Source organism: Staurois parvus, unplaced genomic scaffold (genome assembly GCF_062004578.1).
Source record: "Staurois parvus isolate SC_StPar_1 unplaced genomic scaffold, SC_StPar_1.0 ptg001699l, whole genome shotgun sequence".
Classification (NCBI taxonomy): domain Eukaryota; kingdom Metazoa; phylum Chordata; class Amphibia; order Anura; family Ranidae; genus Staurois; species Staurois parvus.
In genome coordinates this window covers 22,134-40,640 of record NW_028319495.1, presented here as the reverse complement: position 1 = coordinate 40,640, position 18,507 = coordinate 22,134, and the positions used below count along the sequence as shown (strand labels likewise).

Genomic DNA, 18,507 nt, shown 5'->3' with positions numbered 1-18,507 from the left:
CGGCGCGGTTCTGTCTGGGTTGGAGCGGTCATATCAGCGCGGTTCTGTCTTGGTTGGAGCGGTCATATCGGCGCGGTTCTGTCTGGGTTGGAGCGGTCATATCAGCGCGGTTCTATCTGGGTCGGAACCGCACCGATTTCTATAGTAGCACATGCGCGACTTTTGGTGCAGTTTGCTTAGACGTCGGTGTCGGACGTCTTACAAATCGCACCTGAAATCGGCGCGTCACCTGACTTCACTGTAATTCGCACGATTTCAAAATCGGCTTTGATGTGACTGGGGGGCTTAGTCGCCGGGGGGCTTAGTCGCCGGTCACGCCTCTGCGATTTAAAATCGCGTGATTTGTGTGCGATTTTCTGAAGACTTTATTGCAACTTGTGAAGATTTTAAACGATTTCTTGCGATTTGCGGTGCGATCTCCATGATATTCTATGTCTGAAATCGCAACAAAACGGCAGAAAAGTCACACGAGAACGACTTTAAACATCACGCCACAGCAAATCGCACGTGTCAGGGCGCCGACATTCACATCCATTAGATGCAATTTCAATTCCCAAATCGCAGCGGTGTGCCCTTACAGTAAGCCCCCCCCCCCGTGTCTGTGTGATGCGTTTTGTTGTAATTTATTTCCAGGAATTTTCTGTGACATTCTTCTGAAACCTCATTCCTAATTCTTGCCTCTTTGTCTCCCAGGTTATCCCCGCTTCTCCACCTTCCTACCCATGAGCCACTTGGACCACGGGAACGGCAATGTTCTGTACGGACAGCACCGCTTCTACGAATCCCAAAAAGGTGAGTCTTATGGGGAGGGGGGGCACATTCCATGGAGCAGGAGGGCGCCCCTAGTGGCACATTCCAAGGAGTGGGAGGGCGCCCCTAGTGGCACATTCCAAGGAGCGGGAGGGCGCCCCTAGTGGCACATTCCGTGGAGTGGGAGGGTGCCCCTAGTGGCACATTCCAGAGAGCGAGAGGGCGCCCCTAGTGGCACATTCCGTGGAGTGGGAGGGCGCCCCTAGTGGCACATTCCAGAGAGCGGGAGGGCGCCCTTAGTGGCACATTCCAGAGAGCGAGAGGGCGCCCCTAGTGGCACATTCCGTGGAGTGGGAGGGCGCCCCTAGTGGCACATTCCACGGAGCGGGAGGGCGCCCCTAGTGGCACATTCCACGGAGCGGGAGGGCACCCCTAGTCGCACATTCCACAGAGCGGGAGGGCGCCCCTAGTGGCACATTCCACAGAGCGGGAGGGCTCCTCTAGTGGCACATTCCAGAGAGCGGGAGGGCACCCCTAGTGGCACATTCCAGAGAGAGGGAGGGCACCCCTAGTGACACATTCCAGAGAGCGGGAGGGCGCCCCTAGTGGCACATTCCAGAGAGCGGGAGGGCGCCCCTAGTGGCACATTCCACGGAGCGGGAGGGTGCCCCTAGTGGCACATTCCACGGAGCGGGAGGGCGCCCCTAGTGGCACATTCCACGGAGCGGGAGGGCGCCCCTAGTGGCACATTCCACGGAGCGGGAGGGAGCCCCTAGTGGCACATTCCACGGAGCGGGAGGGCGCCCCTAGTGGCACATTCCACGGAGCGGGAGGGCGCCCCTAGTGGCACATTCCAGAGAGCGGGAGGGCACCCATAGTGGCACATTCCACGGAGCGGGAGGGCGCCCCTAGTGGCACATTCCACGGAGCGGGAGGGCGCCCCTAGTGGCACATTCCACGGAGCGGGAGGGCGCCCCTAGTGGCACATTCCACGGAGCGGGAGGGCGCCCCTAGTGGCACATTCCACGGAGCGGGAGGGCACCCCTAGTGGCACATTCCAGAAAGCGGGAGGGCGCCCCTAGTGGCACATTCCAGAGAGCGGGAGGGCACCCCTAGTGGCACATTCCATGGAGAGGGAGGGCACCCCTAGTGGCACATTCCACGGAGCGGGAGGGCGCCCCTAGTGGCACATTCCACGGAGCGGGAGGGAGCCCCTAGTGGCACATTCCACAGAGTGGGAGGGCACCCCTAGTGGCACATTCCAGAGAGCGGGAGGGCACCCCTAGTGGCACATTCCACGGAGCGGGAGGGCACCCCTAGTGGCACATTCCACGGAGCGGGAGAGCGCCCCTAGTGGCACATTCCACGGAGCGGGAGGGCACCCCTAGTGGCACATTCCACGGAGCGGGAGGGCGCCCCTAGTGGCACATTCCACGGAGCGGGAGGGCGCCCCTAGTGGCACATTCCACGGAGCGGGAGGGCGCCCCTAGTGGCACATTCCACGGAGCGGGAGGGCACCCATAGTGGCACATTCCACGGAGCGGGAGGGCGCCCCTAGTGGCACATTCCAGAGAGCGGGAGGGCGCCCCTAGTGGCACATTCCAGAGAGCGGGAGGGCGCCCCTAGTGGCACATTCCACGGAGCGGGAGGGCACCCATAGTGGCACATTCCAGAGAGCGGGAGGGCACCCCTAGTGGCACATTCCAGAGAGCGGGAGGGCACCCCTAGTGGCACATTCCAGAGAGCGGGAGGGCGCCCCTAGTGGCACATTCCACGGAGCGGGAGGGCACCCCTAGTGGCACATTCCAGAGAGCGGGAGGGCGCCCCTAGTGGCACATTCCACGGAGCGGGAGGGCACCCCTAGTGGCACATTCCACGGAGCGGGAGGGCACCCCTAGTGGCACATTCCACGGAGCGGGAGGGCACCCCTAGTGGCACATTCCACGGAGCGGGAGGGCACCCCTAGTGGCACATTCCATGGAGCGGGAGGGCACCCCTAGTGGCCCTTTCGGTTCTTTTCACTTCCAGTGAAGTCGCACAATTTCATAGTTGGATGTTGTTCCGACTTGCGGTGCGACTTGAAGACATCTGCAGCTACAAGACACAGAGGTCGATGTAAGTCGCACCTGAAGCCCACACATGCGGCGGTCCCTTTAATTGTCGATATCTACTGGTGCTGCGGCGCCGTGCGTTTTGATGGAACAGTTTTTTTGCAGAGGGGTCCAGGACTTCTTTCGCAGGTTTCTCGCACATTGCAATAAATGGGCTGCCCTGCATGCGATGCGTGAAAACATGCATGCGCTCCGTCGCTGTGGAAATGAAGTCACCACAATCTGCTGCGGGTGCAGAGCGCACGTCGTGGAGCTGCAGGGACAGGACAGTCGCCAGTTGGACAGCTGCAGTTCAGTTGCCATTGCGGAGTAGTCGGCAGTGGAAAATCTTCCATTATGATGCGTTTTTTTTTTCTGAAACTCTGACGCTCGTGCAGAGATTGATCGCTCGTGTTGCTGCCTGAAGTCGGGCCGCTGATGACTAATAAACATGGCCGACTCCGGGATGAATTCGGCGTTAATCGCGAGGCTGATGGACAGGAAAAAAAATCGCTTTGCCGAGCGAGCGAACTGCTGCGTGTCTCTTGGGGTCGTATTCTAGTGATGCCTCGTCCCCGCGGGGGGTGCTCCCCCGAGCCGCCTCCTTCACCCGTGCCAACCGAGCGATCGCCTGCCGGCTGCGGCTCACGACTTGTCTCCATTAAATGTCGTAATTTGACTGTCTGGGGACACAGGTGGTGAGTGGCCCCCCCCAAGGAGTGAAATCCTAGCAGTGCCCCCCCCCCCCAAGGAGTGAAATCCAAGCAGTGCCCCCCCCCCCCCAAGGAGTGAAATCCAAGCAGTGCCCCCCCCCCAGTTTCTGGGAGACTGGCTCCGCCCCCTGCGCTCCGGCACTGACAGAGACCTCCACTAATGGCCTCTCAGCTTTCACAATATTGTGGCTTTGATCTGATCTGTGGAAGTGGCAGGCCAGAGTACTGCGCTGCGCCCCCCCCTTCCCCCGAGCCGGAGGACAGCGGCCAGACGCATCCCCCGCCATCTGCGTCATTTTCTACAAACAAACCGCCAAATCCGGCGAGGAAACAAAAATAAAACAACAACAAATAAACAGAAACAACGGATCAGATTTCCATCGACTTTCCTTCCATCTAATTCTGGCTTTGGAAACGTTTGTTCGGTTTTCTAATCTTTGGGGGGGCGGGGCAAATCGACATTCGCTTTCGACCACAGCGGCAGGAAAATGAAAAGGAGCGAGACGCCAAATTTTGCGGTTTTTATCCGGGAATTCCATTCGTTAATGTTAAACGCGGGTGAAGATTTCCAACAACATTCATCCGGTCATCGAATGTACGAAGGATTCGCCTACGAATGTTCCCGCCAATTCGCCACAAATGTATGGCCAGCGTCGGGCGGCACCCCGCTGCGTGTCGTGAATGCGCACAAATTCACGCGCTTCCCCGATGCGCACAGAAACGCACCGCCGTTTAGCAGCCGCGCAGTTAATTCATGCAACCCCCACGCCTCTGCAAATGTGCGCTTTTCACGCAGTTCAGCGCGGCGCGTTTTTTGAAAAGTCAGGAATTTCTTTGCTGGGCTTTTTTTTTGTGCTAAAGGGCAGCCATTAGAAATTAATAGACTGTCCTACGCATGACACGAGGGGACGCACCCGCGATCGGTGTGAACAGAGCTGCGGGGTCCTGCGGCACGGAACTGACGTATGAACACCGGAGGGATCCTGCGCAAAAAAACGCAAGTGTGGTTCACAGAGCGCAACAAGAGGGAGGCGGGATTTACAAACGCACACGCATAAAATACTGACCAGGAACACAGCGTTTTGTAGTATTATTATTATTATTACTCTTATTTATTATTATTACTATTTATTATTATTATTATTATTATTACTATTTATTATTATTATTATTATTATTATTATTATTACTTTTTATTATTATTATTATTATTATTATTACTATTATTTATTATTATTATTATTATTATTACTATTTATTAATATTATTATTATTATTACTCTTATTTATTATTATTACTATTTATTATTATTATTATTATTATTATTACTTTTTATTATTATTATTATTATTATTACTATTATTTATTATTATTATTATTATTATTATTATTAATATTACTATTTATTATTATTATTATTATTACTATTATTTATTATTATTATTAACAACAATAATAATAATAATAATAAATAGTAATAATAAAATATATATATTTGTCATTTTTAATTTTTTTTTTTTTTGCTGCTTTTTTTTTTCTTTATTTTTATACTCCTGCAGTTAACTGCATTCTGATCACTAAAACAAATATCTAAGATAATCCGAGGAGATAAAAACGGGCCGCCATCCCACTTCTGGCTTCACTACCTAGATAGTCATTGACCTGAAAAAAAAAGCATGTTGTCAGCAAAGTCCTTCCCGCTTCTTGCAGAGATAGAGGAACCAATCTTCATCGGCAGGTCCCATGATTCTGTCCATTTACGGCAGTTTTTCATCCGTTGTTCGATCGTTCGTCCATCCTTTGCTCACCTGTCCTTCGCTCACCTGTCCTTTGTCCATCTTTCGGTCGCCCGGTTTTCATCCGTCCGTTACATCCACTAGTCCATAGAAATACATGGGGGCCCATTTTTCATCCATTTTTCATTCTTTCATCTGTTTTTCATTCAGCTGCTTTTCATCCTTCCATCCGTCCTTTCTTTCATCTGTCCTTCGTTCACCTGTTCTTCGCTCACCTGTCCTTCGCTCACCAGTCCTTCGTTCACCTGTCCTTCGCTCACCTGTCCTTCGTTCACCTGTCCTTCGCTCACCTGTCCTTCGTTCACCTGTCCTTCGTTCTCCTGTCCTTTGTTCTCCTGTCCTTTGTTCTCCTGTCCTTTGTTCTCCTGTCTTTTGTTCACCTGTCCTTCGCTCACCTGTCCTTCGTTCACCAGTCCTTCGTTCACCAGTCCTTCGTTCACCTGTCCTTCGTTCACCTGTCCTTCGTTCACCAGTCCTTCGCTCACCTGTCCTTCGCTCACCTGTCCTTCGCTCACCTGTCCTTCGTTCACCTGTCCTTCGCTCACCTGTCCTTCGCTCACCTGTCCTTCGTTCACCTGTCCTTCGTTCACCTGTCCTTCGCTCACCTGTCCCTTCGCTCACCTGTCCTTCGTTCACCTGTCCTTCGCTCACCTGTCCTTCGCTCACCTGTCCTTCGTTCACCTGTCCTTCGTTCACCTGTCCTTCGTTCACCTGTCCTTCGTTCAACTGTCCTTCGCTCACCTGTCCTTCGCTCACCTGTTCTTCGTTCACCTGTCCTTCGTTGACCAGTCCTTCGTTCACCTGTCCTTCGCTCACCTGTCCTTCGCTCACCTGTCCTTCGTTCACCTGTCCTTCGTTCACCTGTCCTTCGCTCACCTGTCCTTCGCTCACCTGTCCTTCGCTCACCTGTCCTTCGTCCATCTTTCGTTTGCCCGTTTTTCATCTGTTCATTTTTTCGTCCACTACATTCTAATCCAAGCAAGGTTTTGGAGGCTCCCTGGGGTGTTTGCCGCTCATGGGGCTGCCCAATCACGTGGCCGGGCTGCTCTATGCACAGTGGGTGGAAACGCTACAAAACGCACACAAAAACGTGCGTGGGAACGTAGGGAGGTGTAAACCGCGAAGGCAGGCAAACATTGGCGCCAACCAGGGAAGTCTGAGCGGTTGATGAGAATGAGGTGACCCCAGCCTATCCGGTGTCAGAATGATTGGTGGTGCCGGTTCTACAAGCTGCTGAACGAATGCACCTGTGAACGTTCCGCGTGACATCGAGCGTGACCCCGCCCACTTTTGGTGATCATGTATCTATAGAGCGCGCCATTCGTTGTTCTACAAATGTTACAATTATTTCCTGCATGTAATTATCTTTTTCTTTCATTCCAGATAACTTCTATTTGCGGAATCTCCCACCACAACCCACGCTCCTGTCGGCCAACCACAACTTCCCCAGCATCGCCCGGGCTGCTCCGGGCCACCCCATTGGCTCCTGCAGTCGGGACCGAGAGAACAGCCACCTCCATAAGGGCTCGAAGGACAATGACCGATATATGGGGGACATGAACAAGGACAAGGTGGGCAAAGGGGACCTGAAAGATCGGCACTTGGAGGACGAAGGCAAGGAAAGGCAGAAGGCGGTGCTGCCCATGACCATGGACAGCCACTGCAAGGAGGACATGCATCAGAGAGGATCGTGTGAGAACAGGACCAAGCATTTAAATTCTTGCCTGATGACCTCAAAGGTGCTAAATGGGGACCCCAGCAAAGCGTTGTTGTCGAGCTGCACCGTTGGGGCAGGAATGCCTCGCCAAGGTGGCCAGAATCGATGTGCCAAAGAAGTCATGAGGTCGGACCGATCGTATCCCCAACACGAGCCTCAGCAACCTTACAGCGAGTGCCTAGAGAGGAGGCAAATGCTTCACCATTCTGTGTCCTACACTGTCCCATCCAGTCTCCCCAGCATTCCTGCCCCGCTGAACACCTCCACCAGCTCCTTCCCCTGTCTGCAGCTTCATTCCAACTCGGACGTTGTGTGCTCCCTGCAGGATAAGTCCGGCAGGGAGCTCAAGATGGGCAGGCCCACATTTGTGCCTTCCGTGGGGCACTTCACCGACAAAAGCCGGCCTTTTCAGGTGACCCCGGAGGGCTGCCATTTAGACAGAGCAGGAGAAGGGAAGGACAAGGGCCACGAAATGAACACTGACCCCCACCCTCCCTCCTCTGGGTCCTACATGAACACATTCTCCCACTTAAAGGCCGAGGCCAAAGGGGAGAGGAGGCTGGAATGGCCGCAGAACACAGCCGTCAGGATCAAAAATTTGGAGTTCTTAAATAGCGGAGGTTCAGAGACTGCTATGCAGAGGAGCATTGAAAAGGCTGCGTACTTAGAGATGCCGACTTCCCAAGACTGTCCTCGTCCCAACAACCAGGATTCCCACTGCATAAAAACTAGCCAGTCCTGCTGCACTTTAGACAGGCCTATCAAGGACTCCCAGGTGCACAGCTCCCAAAAAGTGGCCCGGATACGGCACCAGCAGCACCGGCCGTCTGAAGGGGAGCAAACGGGAGGCAACCAAGAAGGAAAGAGGAAAACCATCGACCTCAGCTCCTTGGGCTACAACGGACCTCACCTGCCGCCGTGGACGGAGCCATCAATTTCCATCGGTGAAGACAGGAAGAACTCTTACCTAGATCCCTTCAGCACAAGTTTACAACAGGCCGCGCTCATGACTCCTGGCCCCACGTTGACCCAGGAGATGCAAGGGCCTACAGACGAGGTGTCCGCCATGAAAAACCTGCTCAAATACAGCAACCAAGCACTTATCGTGGGGCAGCGGACCCCCTTTGTGGGTTTGGGGAACATGAAGACCAGCTGCTCTCATCAAGAAAACAAGTTCCACGGCAACAACAAGTGCCAGCCCGAGCAAGAAAGGATGGATTGTGCCAGGAGTCGGGAGAACGAGACCTCTCACGGGGAAGGCGAAGTCCGGCAGCCGCCAGTTGGCATCGCTGTGGCTGTAGCGCGGCAGAAAGACAACAGCGGTCGTCATGAGTCAGCTTATGGGACCGGGTCAAGTCGACAAAACAGGAATAACATGGGACAGAAAGGTGTGTATTGAATACCCGTGATTGCTTTTTACGGGGAATTTCCAAGAGTGTTTTAGTAACCTGAGCACCGTTGTATCAGAACCAGGGGCGGACTGACCATTGGGGAACTCGGGCAATGCCCCAGGGCCCAGGGTCAGTAGGGGGCCCCATGAGATGCCCCTGGTGGTACCTTTCATATGCTTCTTTGGGTGTGGTTAGAGTGTGGGCGAGGACACAGGGGCCCCATGATCCCCTATTGCCCAAGGGCCCCATGAGTTATCAGTCCCCCCCCTGAGCAGAACCTCAAGTTATGAGGATTACCATACTCTCCATGTCTCTGCTAGATTCTACAATACATGTTCAGATGCAGTCACTGGATGTTGGGGTTCTATATCCCATCACTGGATGTTGGGGTTCTATATCCCATCACTGGATGTTGGGGTTCTATATCCCATCCGTCTAACGCAGACTCTGACAACCTTTCTACCCCAGAGGAACCCTTCAAATAACTTTCAGGTGTCAGGAAGCTTCTGCTAAAATAAATTCACTGGAGCCCAGTGGGAATGTCCATTACATTGGTGGTCAGTGGGAAGAATGTCCCTTACATTGGGGGTCAGTGGGAAGAATGTCCCTTACATTGGGGGTCAGTGGGAAGAATGTCCCTTACATTGGGGGTCAGTGGGAAGAATGTTCCTTACATTGGGGGTCAGTGAGAAGAATGTTCCTTACATTGGGGGTCAGTGGGAAGAATGTCCCTTACATTGGGGGTCAGTGGGAAGAACGTCCCTTACATTGGGGGTCAGTGGGAAGAACGTCCCTTACATTGGGGGTCAGTGGGAAGAACGTCCCTTACATTGGGGGTCAGTGGGAAGAACGTCCCTTACATTGGGGGTCAGTGGGAAGAAAGTCCCTTACATTGGGGGTCAGTGGGAAGAATGTTCCTTACATTGGTGATCAGTGGGAAGAATGTCCCTTACATTGGAGGTCAGTGGGAAGAATGTCCCTTACATTGGGGGTCAGTGGGAAGAATGTCCCTTACATTGGGGTTAGTGGGAAGAATGTCCCTTACATTGGGGTCAGTGGGAAGAATGTCCCTTACATTGGTGATCAGTGGGAAGAATGTCCCTTACATTGGTGATCAGTGGGAAGAATGTCTCTTACATTGGGGGTTAGTGGGAAGAATGTCCCTTACATTGGGGGTCAGTGGGAAGAATGTCTCTTACATTGGGGGTTAGTGGGAAGAATGTCCCTTACATTGGGGGTCAGTGGGAAGAATGTCCCTTACATTGGGGGTCAGTGAGAAGAATGTTCCTTACATTGGGGGTCAGTGGGAAGAATGTCCCTTACATTGGGGGTCAGTGGGAAGAATGTCCCTTACATTGGAGGTCAGTGGGAAGAATGTCCCTTACATTGGGGGTCAGTGGGAAGAATGTCCCTTACATTGGGGGTCAGTGGGAAGAATGTCCCTTACATTGGGGGTCAGTGAGAAGAATGTTCCTTACATTGGGGGTCAGTGGGAAGAATGTCCCTTACATTGGGGGTCAGTGGGAAGAATGTCCATTACATTGGTGGTCAGTGGGAAGAATGTCCCTTACATTGGGGGTCAGTGGGAAGAATGTCCCTTACATTGGGGGTCAGTGGGAAGAATGTCCCTTACATTGGGGGTCAGTGGGAAGAATGTTCCTTACATTGGGGGTCAGTGGGAAGAATGTCCCTTACATTGGGGGTCAGTGGGAAGAACGTCCCTTACATTGGGGGTCAGTGGGAAGAACGTCCCTTACATTGGGGGTCAGTGGGAAGAACGTCCCTTACATTGGGGGTCAGTGGGAAGAACGTCCCTTACATTGGGGGTCAGTGGGAAGAAAGTCCCTTACATTGGGGGTCAGTGGGAAGAATGTTCCTTACATTGGTGATCAGTGGGAAGAATGTCCCTTACATTGGAGGTCAGTGGGAAGAATGTCCCTTACATTGGGGGTCAGTGGGAAGAATGTCCCTTACATTGGGGTTAGTGGGAAGAATGTCCCTTACATTGGGGTCAGTGGGAAGAATGTCCCTTACATTGGTGATCAGTGGGAAGAATGTCCCTTACATTGGTGATCAGTGGGAAGAATGTCTCTTACATTGGGGGTTAGTGGGAAGAATGTCCCTTACATTGGGGGTCAGTGGGAAGAATGTCTCTTACATTGGGGGTTAGTGGGAAGAATGTCCCTTACATTGGGGGTCAGTGGGAAGAATGTCCCTTACATTGGGGGTCAGTGAGAAGAATGTTCCTTACATTGGGGGTCAGTGGGAAGAATGTCCCTTACATTGGGGGTCAGTGGGAAGAATGTCCCTTACATTGGAGGTCAGTGGGAAGAATGTCCCTTACATTGGGGGTCAGTGGGAAGAATGTCCCTTACATTGGGGGTCAGTGGGAAGAATGTCCCTTACATTGGGGGTCAGTGAGAAGAATGTTCCTTACATTGGGGGTCAGTGGGAAGAATGTCCCTTACATTGGGGGTCAGTGGGAAGAACGTCCCTTACATTGGGGGTCAGTGGGAAGAATGTTCCTTACATTGGGGGTCAGTGGGAAGAATGTCCCTTACATTGGTGGTCAGTGGGAAGAATGTCCCTTACATTGGGGGTCAGTGGGAAGAAAGTCCCTTACATTGGGGGTCAGTGGGAAGAATGTCCCTTACATTGGGGGTCAGTGGGAAGAATGTCCCTTACATTGGTGGTCAGTGGGAAGAATGTTCCTTACATTGGTGATCAGTGGGAAGAATGTCCCTTACATTGGAGGTCAGTGGGAAGAACGTCCCTTACATTGGGGGTCAGTGGGAAGAATGTTCCTTACATTGGGGGTCAGTGGGAAGAATGTCCCTTACATTGGTGGTCAGTGGGAAGAATGTCCCTTACATTGGGGGTCAGTGGGAAGAAAGTCCCTTACATTGGGGGTCAGTGGGAAGAATGTCCCTTACATTGGGGGTCAGTGGGAAGAATGTCCCTTACATTGGTGGTCAGTGGGAAGAATGTTCCTTACATTGGTGATCAGTGGGAAGAATGTCCCTTACATTGGAGGTCAGTGGGAAGAATGTCCCTTACATTGGGGGGTCAGTGGGAAGAATGTCCCTTACATTGGTGGTCGGTGGGAAGAACGTCCCTTACATTGGTGGTCGGTGGGAAGAACGTCCCTTACATTGGGGGTCGGTGGGAAGAACGTCCCTTACATTGGGGGTCAGTGGGAAGAATGTCCGTTACATTGGGGGTCAGTGGGAAGAATGTCCCTTACATTGGAGGTCAGTGGGAAGAATGTCCCTTACATTGGGGGTCAGTGGGAAGAATGTCCCTTACATTGGGGGTCAGTGGGAGGAACATCCCTTACATTGGGGGTCAGTGGGAAGAACGCCCTTTACATTGGTGATGAGTGGGAAGAATGTCCCTTACATTGGAGGTCAGTGGGAAGAATGTCCCTTACATTGGGGGTCAGTGGGAAGAATGTCCCTTACATGGGGGGTCAGTGGGAAGAATGTCCCTTACATTGGGGGTCAGTGGGAAGAATGTCCCTTACATTGGGGGTCAGTGGGAAGAATGTCCCTTACATTGGGGGTCAGTGGGAAGAATGTCCCTTACATTGGGGGGTCAGTGGGAAGAATGTCCCTTACATTGGGGGGTCAGTGGGAAGAGTGTCCCTTACATTGGGGGTCAGTGGGAAGAATGTCCCTTACATTGGGGGTCAGTGGGAAGAATGTCCCTTACATTGGGGGGTCAGTGGGAAGAATGTCCCTTACATTGGGGGGTCAGTGGGAAGAATGTCCCTTACATTGGGGGGTCAGTGGGAAGAATGTCCCTTACATTGGGGGGTCAGTGGGAAGAATGTCCCTTACATTGGGGGGTCAGTGGGAAGAATGTCCCTTACATTGGGGGGTCAGTGGGAAGAATGTCCCTTACATTGGGGGGTCAGTGGGAAGAATGTCCCTTACATTGGGGGGTCAGTGGGAAGAATGTCCCTTACATTGGGGGGTCAGTGGGAAGAATGTCCCTTACATTGGGGGGTCAGTGGGAAGAATGTCCCTTACATTGGGGGTCAGTGGGAAGAATGTCCCTTACATTGGAGGTCAGTGGGAAGAATGTCCCTTACATTGGGGGTCAGTGGGAAGAATGTCCCTTACATTGGGGGTCAGTGGGAAGAATGTCCCTTACATTGGGGGTCAGTGAGAAGAATGTTCCTTACATTGGGGGTCAGTGGGAAGAATGTTCCTTACATTGGGGGTCAGTGGGAAGAACGTCCCTTACATTGGGGGTCAGTGGGAAGAATGTCCCTTACATTGGGGGTCAGTGGGAAGAATGTCCCTTACATTGGTGGTCAGTGGGAAGAATGTCCCTTACATTGGGGGTCAGTGGGAAGAAAGTCCCTTACATTGGGGGTCAGTGGGAAGAATGTCCCTTACATTGGGGGTCAGTGGGAAGAATGTCCCTTACATTGGTGGTCAGTGGGAAGAATGTCCCTTACATTGGAGGTCAGTGGTAAGAATGTCCCTTACATTGGGGGGTCAGTGGGAAGAATGTCCCTTACATTGGGGGGTCAGTGGGAAGAATGTCCCTTATATTGGGGGGTCAGTGGGAAGAATGTCCCTTATATTGGGGGGTCAGTGGGAAGAATGTCCCTTACATTGGTGGTCAGTGGGAAGAACGTCCCTTACATTGGTGGTCGGTGGGAAGAATGTCCCTTACATTGGGGGTCAGTGGGAAGAATGTCCCTTACATTGGGGGTCAGTGGGAAGAATGTCCCTTACATTGGAGGTCAGTGGGAAGAATGTCCCTTACATTGGGGGTCAGTGGGAAGAATGTCCCTTACATTGGGGGTCAGTGGGAAGAATGTCCCTTACATTGGGGGTCAGTGGGAGGAACATCCCTTACATTGGGGGTCAGTGGGAAGAACGTCCCTTACATTGGGGGTCAGTGGGAAGAACGCCCCTTACATTGGTGATGAGTGGGAAGAATGTCCCTTACATTGGAGGTCAGTGGGAAGAATGTCCCTTACATTGGTGGTCGGTGGGAAGAATGTCCCTTACATTGGGGGTCAGTGGGAAGAATGTCCCTTACATTGGGGGTCAGCGGGAAGATATCTCTTTATTTTGGTTATCAGAATCCCACCCTTAAAGGAATCTACAAGGATCTGCCAAGTGGTGTTGCACCTTGACCCATCCAGGCACCATCATGCATGAGGTCACAGCTCCATGGAAATAGGAGGCTAATCCACGGTGGGTGGTATTAACACTTGTCCCAGCATTCAGAAGGGGGTGGAAGTTCTCCATCTACACTAGTTTAGCCTGCTGCCACAGTCACGCTGTGGTGACGATTGGACTGTAGGACCCTGAGGTGAAGGCGCTGAGGACTCTAATGTGAAGGGGGTCTGAGCACTCTGACGTGGTTGGGTGAAAGGGGACTGAGGACTCTGTTCTGCACAGAAGGAGGGGGAACTGAGGACAGTGATGTGTAAAGGTGGGTCTAAGGACTCTGATGTGAAAGTGGGGGCTTATGATGTGATGGGAAACCTCGAGAATTTGCGTAGTTTTCAATGGTACTATGACTGATAAAGGTTGAGAAACACCGGCCTGGACCACTAGTGGTCCAAAAACACCCAGCTGGGCAATGCTTGCAGTTATGCAGAATCTTTCTGAAATATATTTATATTTTGCATTGTTGTATTTGAAAACCGTCATCTGCAGCTTAAGAAACAATGGGAGTTCTTCTCTCAAACCGAATCCGGTGCAGCTCTGCATACGAACCAATCAGCTTCCAGGTTTTATGGTCATAGCTTACTTAAAGAAGGTGAAGTGAGGTGATTGGCCGCCATGCACAGATTCTGAGTGCTCCAGTTTTAGTAAATCTCCCCCAAAGAGCTTCAATAAATTGTGGTCTTCACTGATTCCAGAAGGTTGCCAAGAGTCTGTTGACATTTTGAAGGTTGAGACCTTCTGGTCTTTGCCATAGACATTGATCCATTATAAACCACATATATCTAAGACCACCTTCTACGATCTGCCTGGACCACCATCTGCAGGCGAGTTCACCACCGTGAAAGCTTGGCGTGACCATTCTGGAAGAGGAAGTGGTGGTATACATGATTGGTGTTGGCAGATACCACCATTGTGACTTCCTTTTGGTCAGGAGCAGGAACCATAGACAGAATAGGACACTTTAATCCATCCTCAAGGACCTGTGTACATCCATTCTTTGTTCATGGACTCTCTCTGAATGTTCTAAAGGCAGCTTTACCAAGAAGTACGTGTCAGGTGGATGATGCTTCGGTTGGCACATGGAAGTTTGGACACCCAACTGTTCCGGGGGCCAGGATGCCATGGCTACGTAGAGCAACCTGTAAATCAGAATTTGCAGAGTGGATTTCACCGGCAGGAAGCATTGTGTGAGTGCGAGGAGGCGTGAGCGCCTTCCGTCTGATGTGTGAAGAGAGTGATGTCACCATGTGGTTTGGGGGAGCTGCAGAGGGGGGTGTAGAAGTTGGCAAGGTAACAATATCCGGGGTTACCAGAAGCCGTTGGCTCACTTATAACACATGGCTTTCATTAGGAAACCTCTGGGCCGCTCTCCCAGTGAGACACGGCTTCCAGCTGAAGGCTTCCTAGTCTAGCTGGCTGGTGAGACCTTGGAGTCAAATTATTAACCCTGTGGTGACCTCTAGAGGGAATTAGTGGGTCTGATTGGATTAAAAGAATAAAGTCAAGTGTATCATGTTAGCTGTGGCGAGGAGGGCCGCTCCTCATCATAGACGGATAGAATGAATGACTATGTTTGGCTTCCTTAGGTATGACATTAAAAATCCTTCTTTGGTGTTTACATAAAATGCAAAGTTGGTTTTCTGGGCTGACACCATTGTATTTTGCCAGTAGGTTCTGGCCGACCCATGCATGTCATTGACCTGGATGCCGAAGAAGAACGGAGCCGAATGTGTGATGAGAGGCTGGGAATCCCGGGAAGAGACCTCCTAATGCAGTAAGTATTCTTGGATATACAACATGGTTCGAAGAGCAGCCTTGCTGAATTCTGATTGGCAGTACTAGGTTGCATGCCTTGCCATTGCCCTAAACCTGCTGCTCGTCTTGCCTATGTGATGGAGAGCAATAGTTGGTGAGAGGTCTACCTACCCTTGTCCAAACTGCAGGAACACTTGCCCATGGCACAAATTATTGGAATTGCTACTGTGATCCTGGGATAGATGAGGATCCAAAATTCTTATCTTGACTTCCTGTCTTGGCTGTGATGCTGTAGGCCTTGAACATTTCATGAGCACATTATTGTGGGATTTGGGATCTTTTGATTTCTTGGGTGCCCGGTAGAAGGCCCATTGACACCACTGGTGCCTACAAGAAGCTGCCAGGAACTGTGTATAAAGTAAGCATTTTAAAGTTTTCGTGAGGGGCTACCCTAAAAGTTGACGTAACATTTTTATTAAAGGTCTGGTTGCATTACTTCCAAATATGATTGGTTCTTTCCAAAGTGTGACTATAGTCCTGACTGCCTATCTTGTTTGTGCTACACTCATTTCTCCTCGTTCATTTTAGGGAAAACAAGGACCTGGTGGAATTTGCCAGGATTCATCCTTCTAGCGGCTGTCCAGGAGACTTAACACCTCATCTTATGATAGCGGGAGGCGCAAGCCAGCTAGGAGCCGATCCTACACCGCATACGCATCCCACCCACCCGCACTGGCTGCCCAGAACAAGGAGCCCATCCATCTGGATGGGCGGCCATTCTTATGGTAAGCATGGTTGGTCTGCAGAATGATGGTGGGGTCTTTCAAAGCTTCTTTACCTTAATGGCAGCCCAAGATTCCTAAAAGAAACTGCAGTGTTGGGTGTTATTGATCAATAATTTTGACATTACGATATGATGTTTTCTTTAGAATGATATAAATAACAATTTTTTATGTAATGAATATTGGTGTGACTTTTGGCCAATGGCGTCCACCACAAGACACTTCAACACTGGTCTTCTGACTCACTTCCTTCATTCCTTCTGCTTCTCACAGAGTCACCTCCTCCTTGCTGCAAACCTTAAGCTACACTCAGCTTCTTCACTCTTCCCTGCCTGACATCACTTAAAGAGAACCTGTACTACTTCTTGTAAAATTCACGCCTGAGCGAAAACATGAGAAGATGGTTGTTATCTTCATTAGCTTCTTCTGTGCCCCTCTGACTTAGCTTCTCTTTTGTTACTGGAGCCTGTCCCTGACATAACGACCAAGCTGCATCAACTGCTATTTACGGTTTCTTTCTTGCTGGGGTCTGACTATCCCTGACGACATGACCAAGCTGCATCAACTGCTATTTCCAGTTTTTCTTGCTGGGGTCTGTCTATCCCTGACAACATGACCAAGCTGTGGCAACTGCCATTTCCAGTTTCTCCTCCTTACTGGGGCCTGAATGTTCCTGATATCATGACCAAACTGTGCCAACTGCCATTTCCAGTTTCCTTCTTCCTGGGGTCTGATTATCCCTGACGACATGACCAAGCTGTGGCAACTGCCATTTCCAGTTTCCTTCTTCCTGGGTTCTGACTGTCCCTGACGACATGACCAAACTGTGCCAACTGCCATTTCCAGTTTCCTTCTTCCTGGGGTCTGACTATCCCTGACGACATGACCAAGCTGTGGCAATTTCCATTTCCAGTTTCTCCTTACTGGGACTTGAATGTCCCTGATATCATGACCAAACTGCCAACTGCCATTTCCAGTTCCTCTTTCTTACTGGGGCCTGACTATCCCTGACATCATGACAAAGCTGTGCCAACTGCCTTTTCTAGTCCATTGAGTTTGCTCGTACTGTCCAATGGTGCTGGGTCATTGGACAGCATAGTGGACGTTGATAGGGCTGCACCAACTCCAACCCCCAGTAACAAAATGTAACTAAATCAGAGAGGTGCACATAAAAGGCGAATAAAGCAACTTGTGGGCATCTCATAGGCTTGTCTGCTAGGCAGGACTTTAATATGAAGTTCAGGTCGACTTTCAATTTCTGTCTTACCCATCATTACGGCACTTAATTCACTGCAAAGGGAAAGGTCCTCTTTAAAGGGATTTATGAGGACGAATGTCTAACCGGAAGCCATGATTTACCTTTCCATAGAATCCGGAAGTAGATGGGGACCCTTGGCATAGGTAATTGTACCGATCTCCTCCTCGTCTCTGCTATTGGTTGGTTTCGGTGCCACTCCCACAGGCTTCATTGTGTCTCTGTGGCCTTGCACCCCCACACCTTCTGTTGTACCATTGTCCAGGAATGGAACTGGTGGGAAATAAAGCCATTGCCTGGCAGACATGGAAGGTATGAAACCACTGATTTTAGAAACGCTGCTGGGAAGTGTACATGGCTCTGCCCACATCATTCCTCCTCAGCACCATAGACTGCGTGCCTGGTCCCTTTAAAGACTACCAGTTTGGCTCCATAGCTCCATGCCATTGGTTTGTTGAACATTGTAATCCAATCTTGATTTACAAGGGCTAGAAATAGAAATTGTAGTCCTAGAATTTTGAAACTGTAATTGATGTGCCCCCAGGTATTAGTCACCCTGCTCTGCACCAGAATCTGCCCCCTGGATTCCCCCCTTCCATGTCTAGTGCCATGCAACCAGTGTTCCCCCTATCGCAAGAACCTCCCGCCCAGCTGGTAATACTACCTCCAGAGCCCTCTCCCCATCCTGCTCCGCACTCCCTTGGTAAGTGGCAGCACCTTTTCATCATTCTTTTTGTTTAACCGTGTGTATGGCGTGTTGGTGTGTTTTTTGGGGAGTATGTCTTTTCATTAATATCGTATCTAAACCCCAAAACAAAAATGTAATATATTACAGCTTATTGGTCCTTAGATGTGGTGGCTGCATTATATTTCTTTTTTCTCAGGACATTTTCTATTCATTTTTACCTGGTGATCCTGCATTTGCCATTCCTTCATGGCTACACTCCTTTCCCCATTCTGTCTATGGAAGTAGCCATTGTTGTCACATAGGTTGATGCCTATGGAGGTAGCCATGGTTGGAACTAAGGCTGATGCCTATGGAGGTAGCCATGGTTGGCACGG

General features: G+C 51.0%; 1 protein-coding gene across 1 annotated transcript in view; it reads left to right on the top strand.

Annotated features, from left to right (window-relative positions):
- Nucleotides 1-673: 673 nt before the first annotated feature.
- LOC149434703 (BAH and coiled-coil domain-containing protein 1-like) overlaps nucleotides 674-18,507 on the top strand; it is a gene marked incomplete at its 3' end in the record, with an annotated part of 34,173 nt that continues 16,339 nt past the window's right edge. The window contains exons 1-5 of the mRNA XM_089663495.1: nucleotides 674-792; nucleotides 6,734-8,455; nucleotides 15,325-15,427; nucleotides 15,997-16,193; nucleotides 17,990-18,148. Coding sequence (XP_089519621.1) covers nucleotides 723-792; nucleotides 6,734-8,455; nucleotides 15,325-15,427; nucleotides 15,997-16,193; nucleotides 17,990-18,148 — 2,251 coding nt within the window. The remainder of the gene's footprint in view (nucleotides 793-6,733; nucleotides 8,456-15,324; nucleotides 15,428-15,996; nucleotides 16,194-17,989; nucleotides 18,149-18,507) is intronic.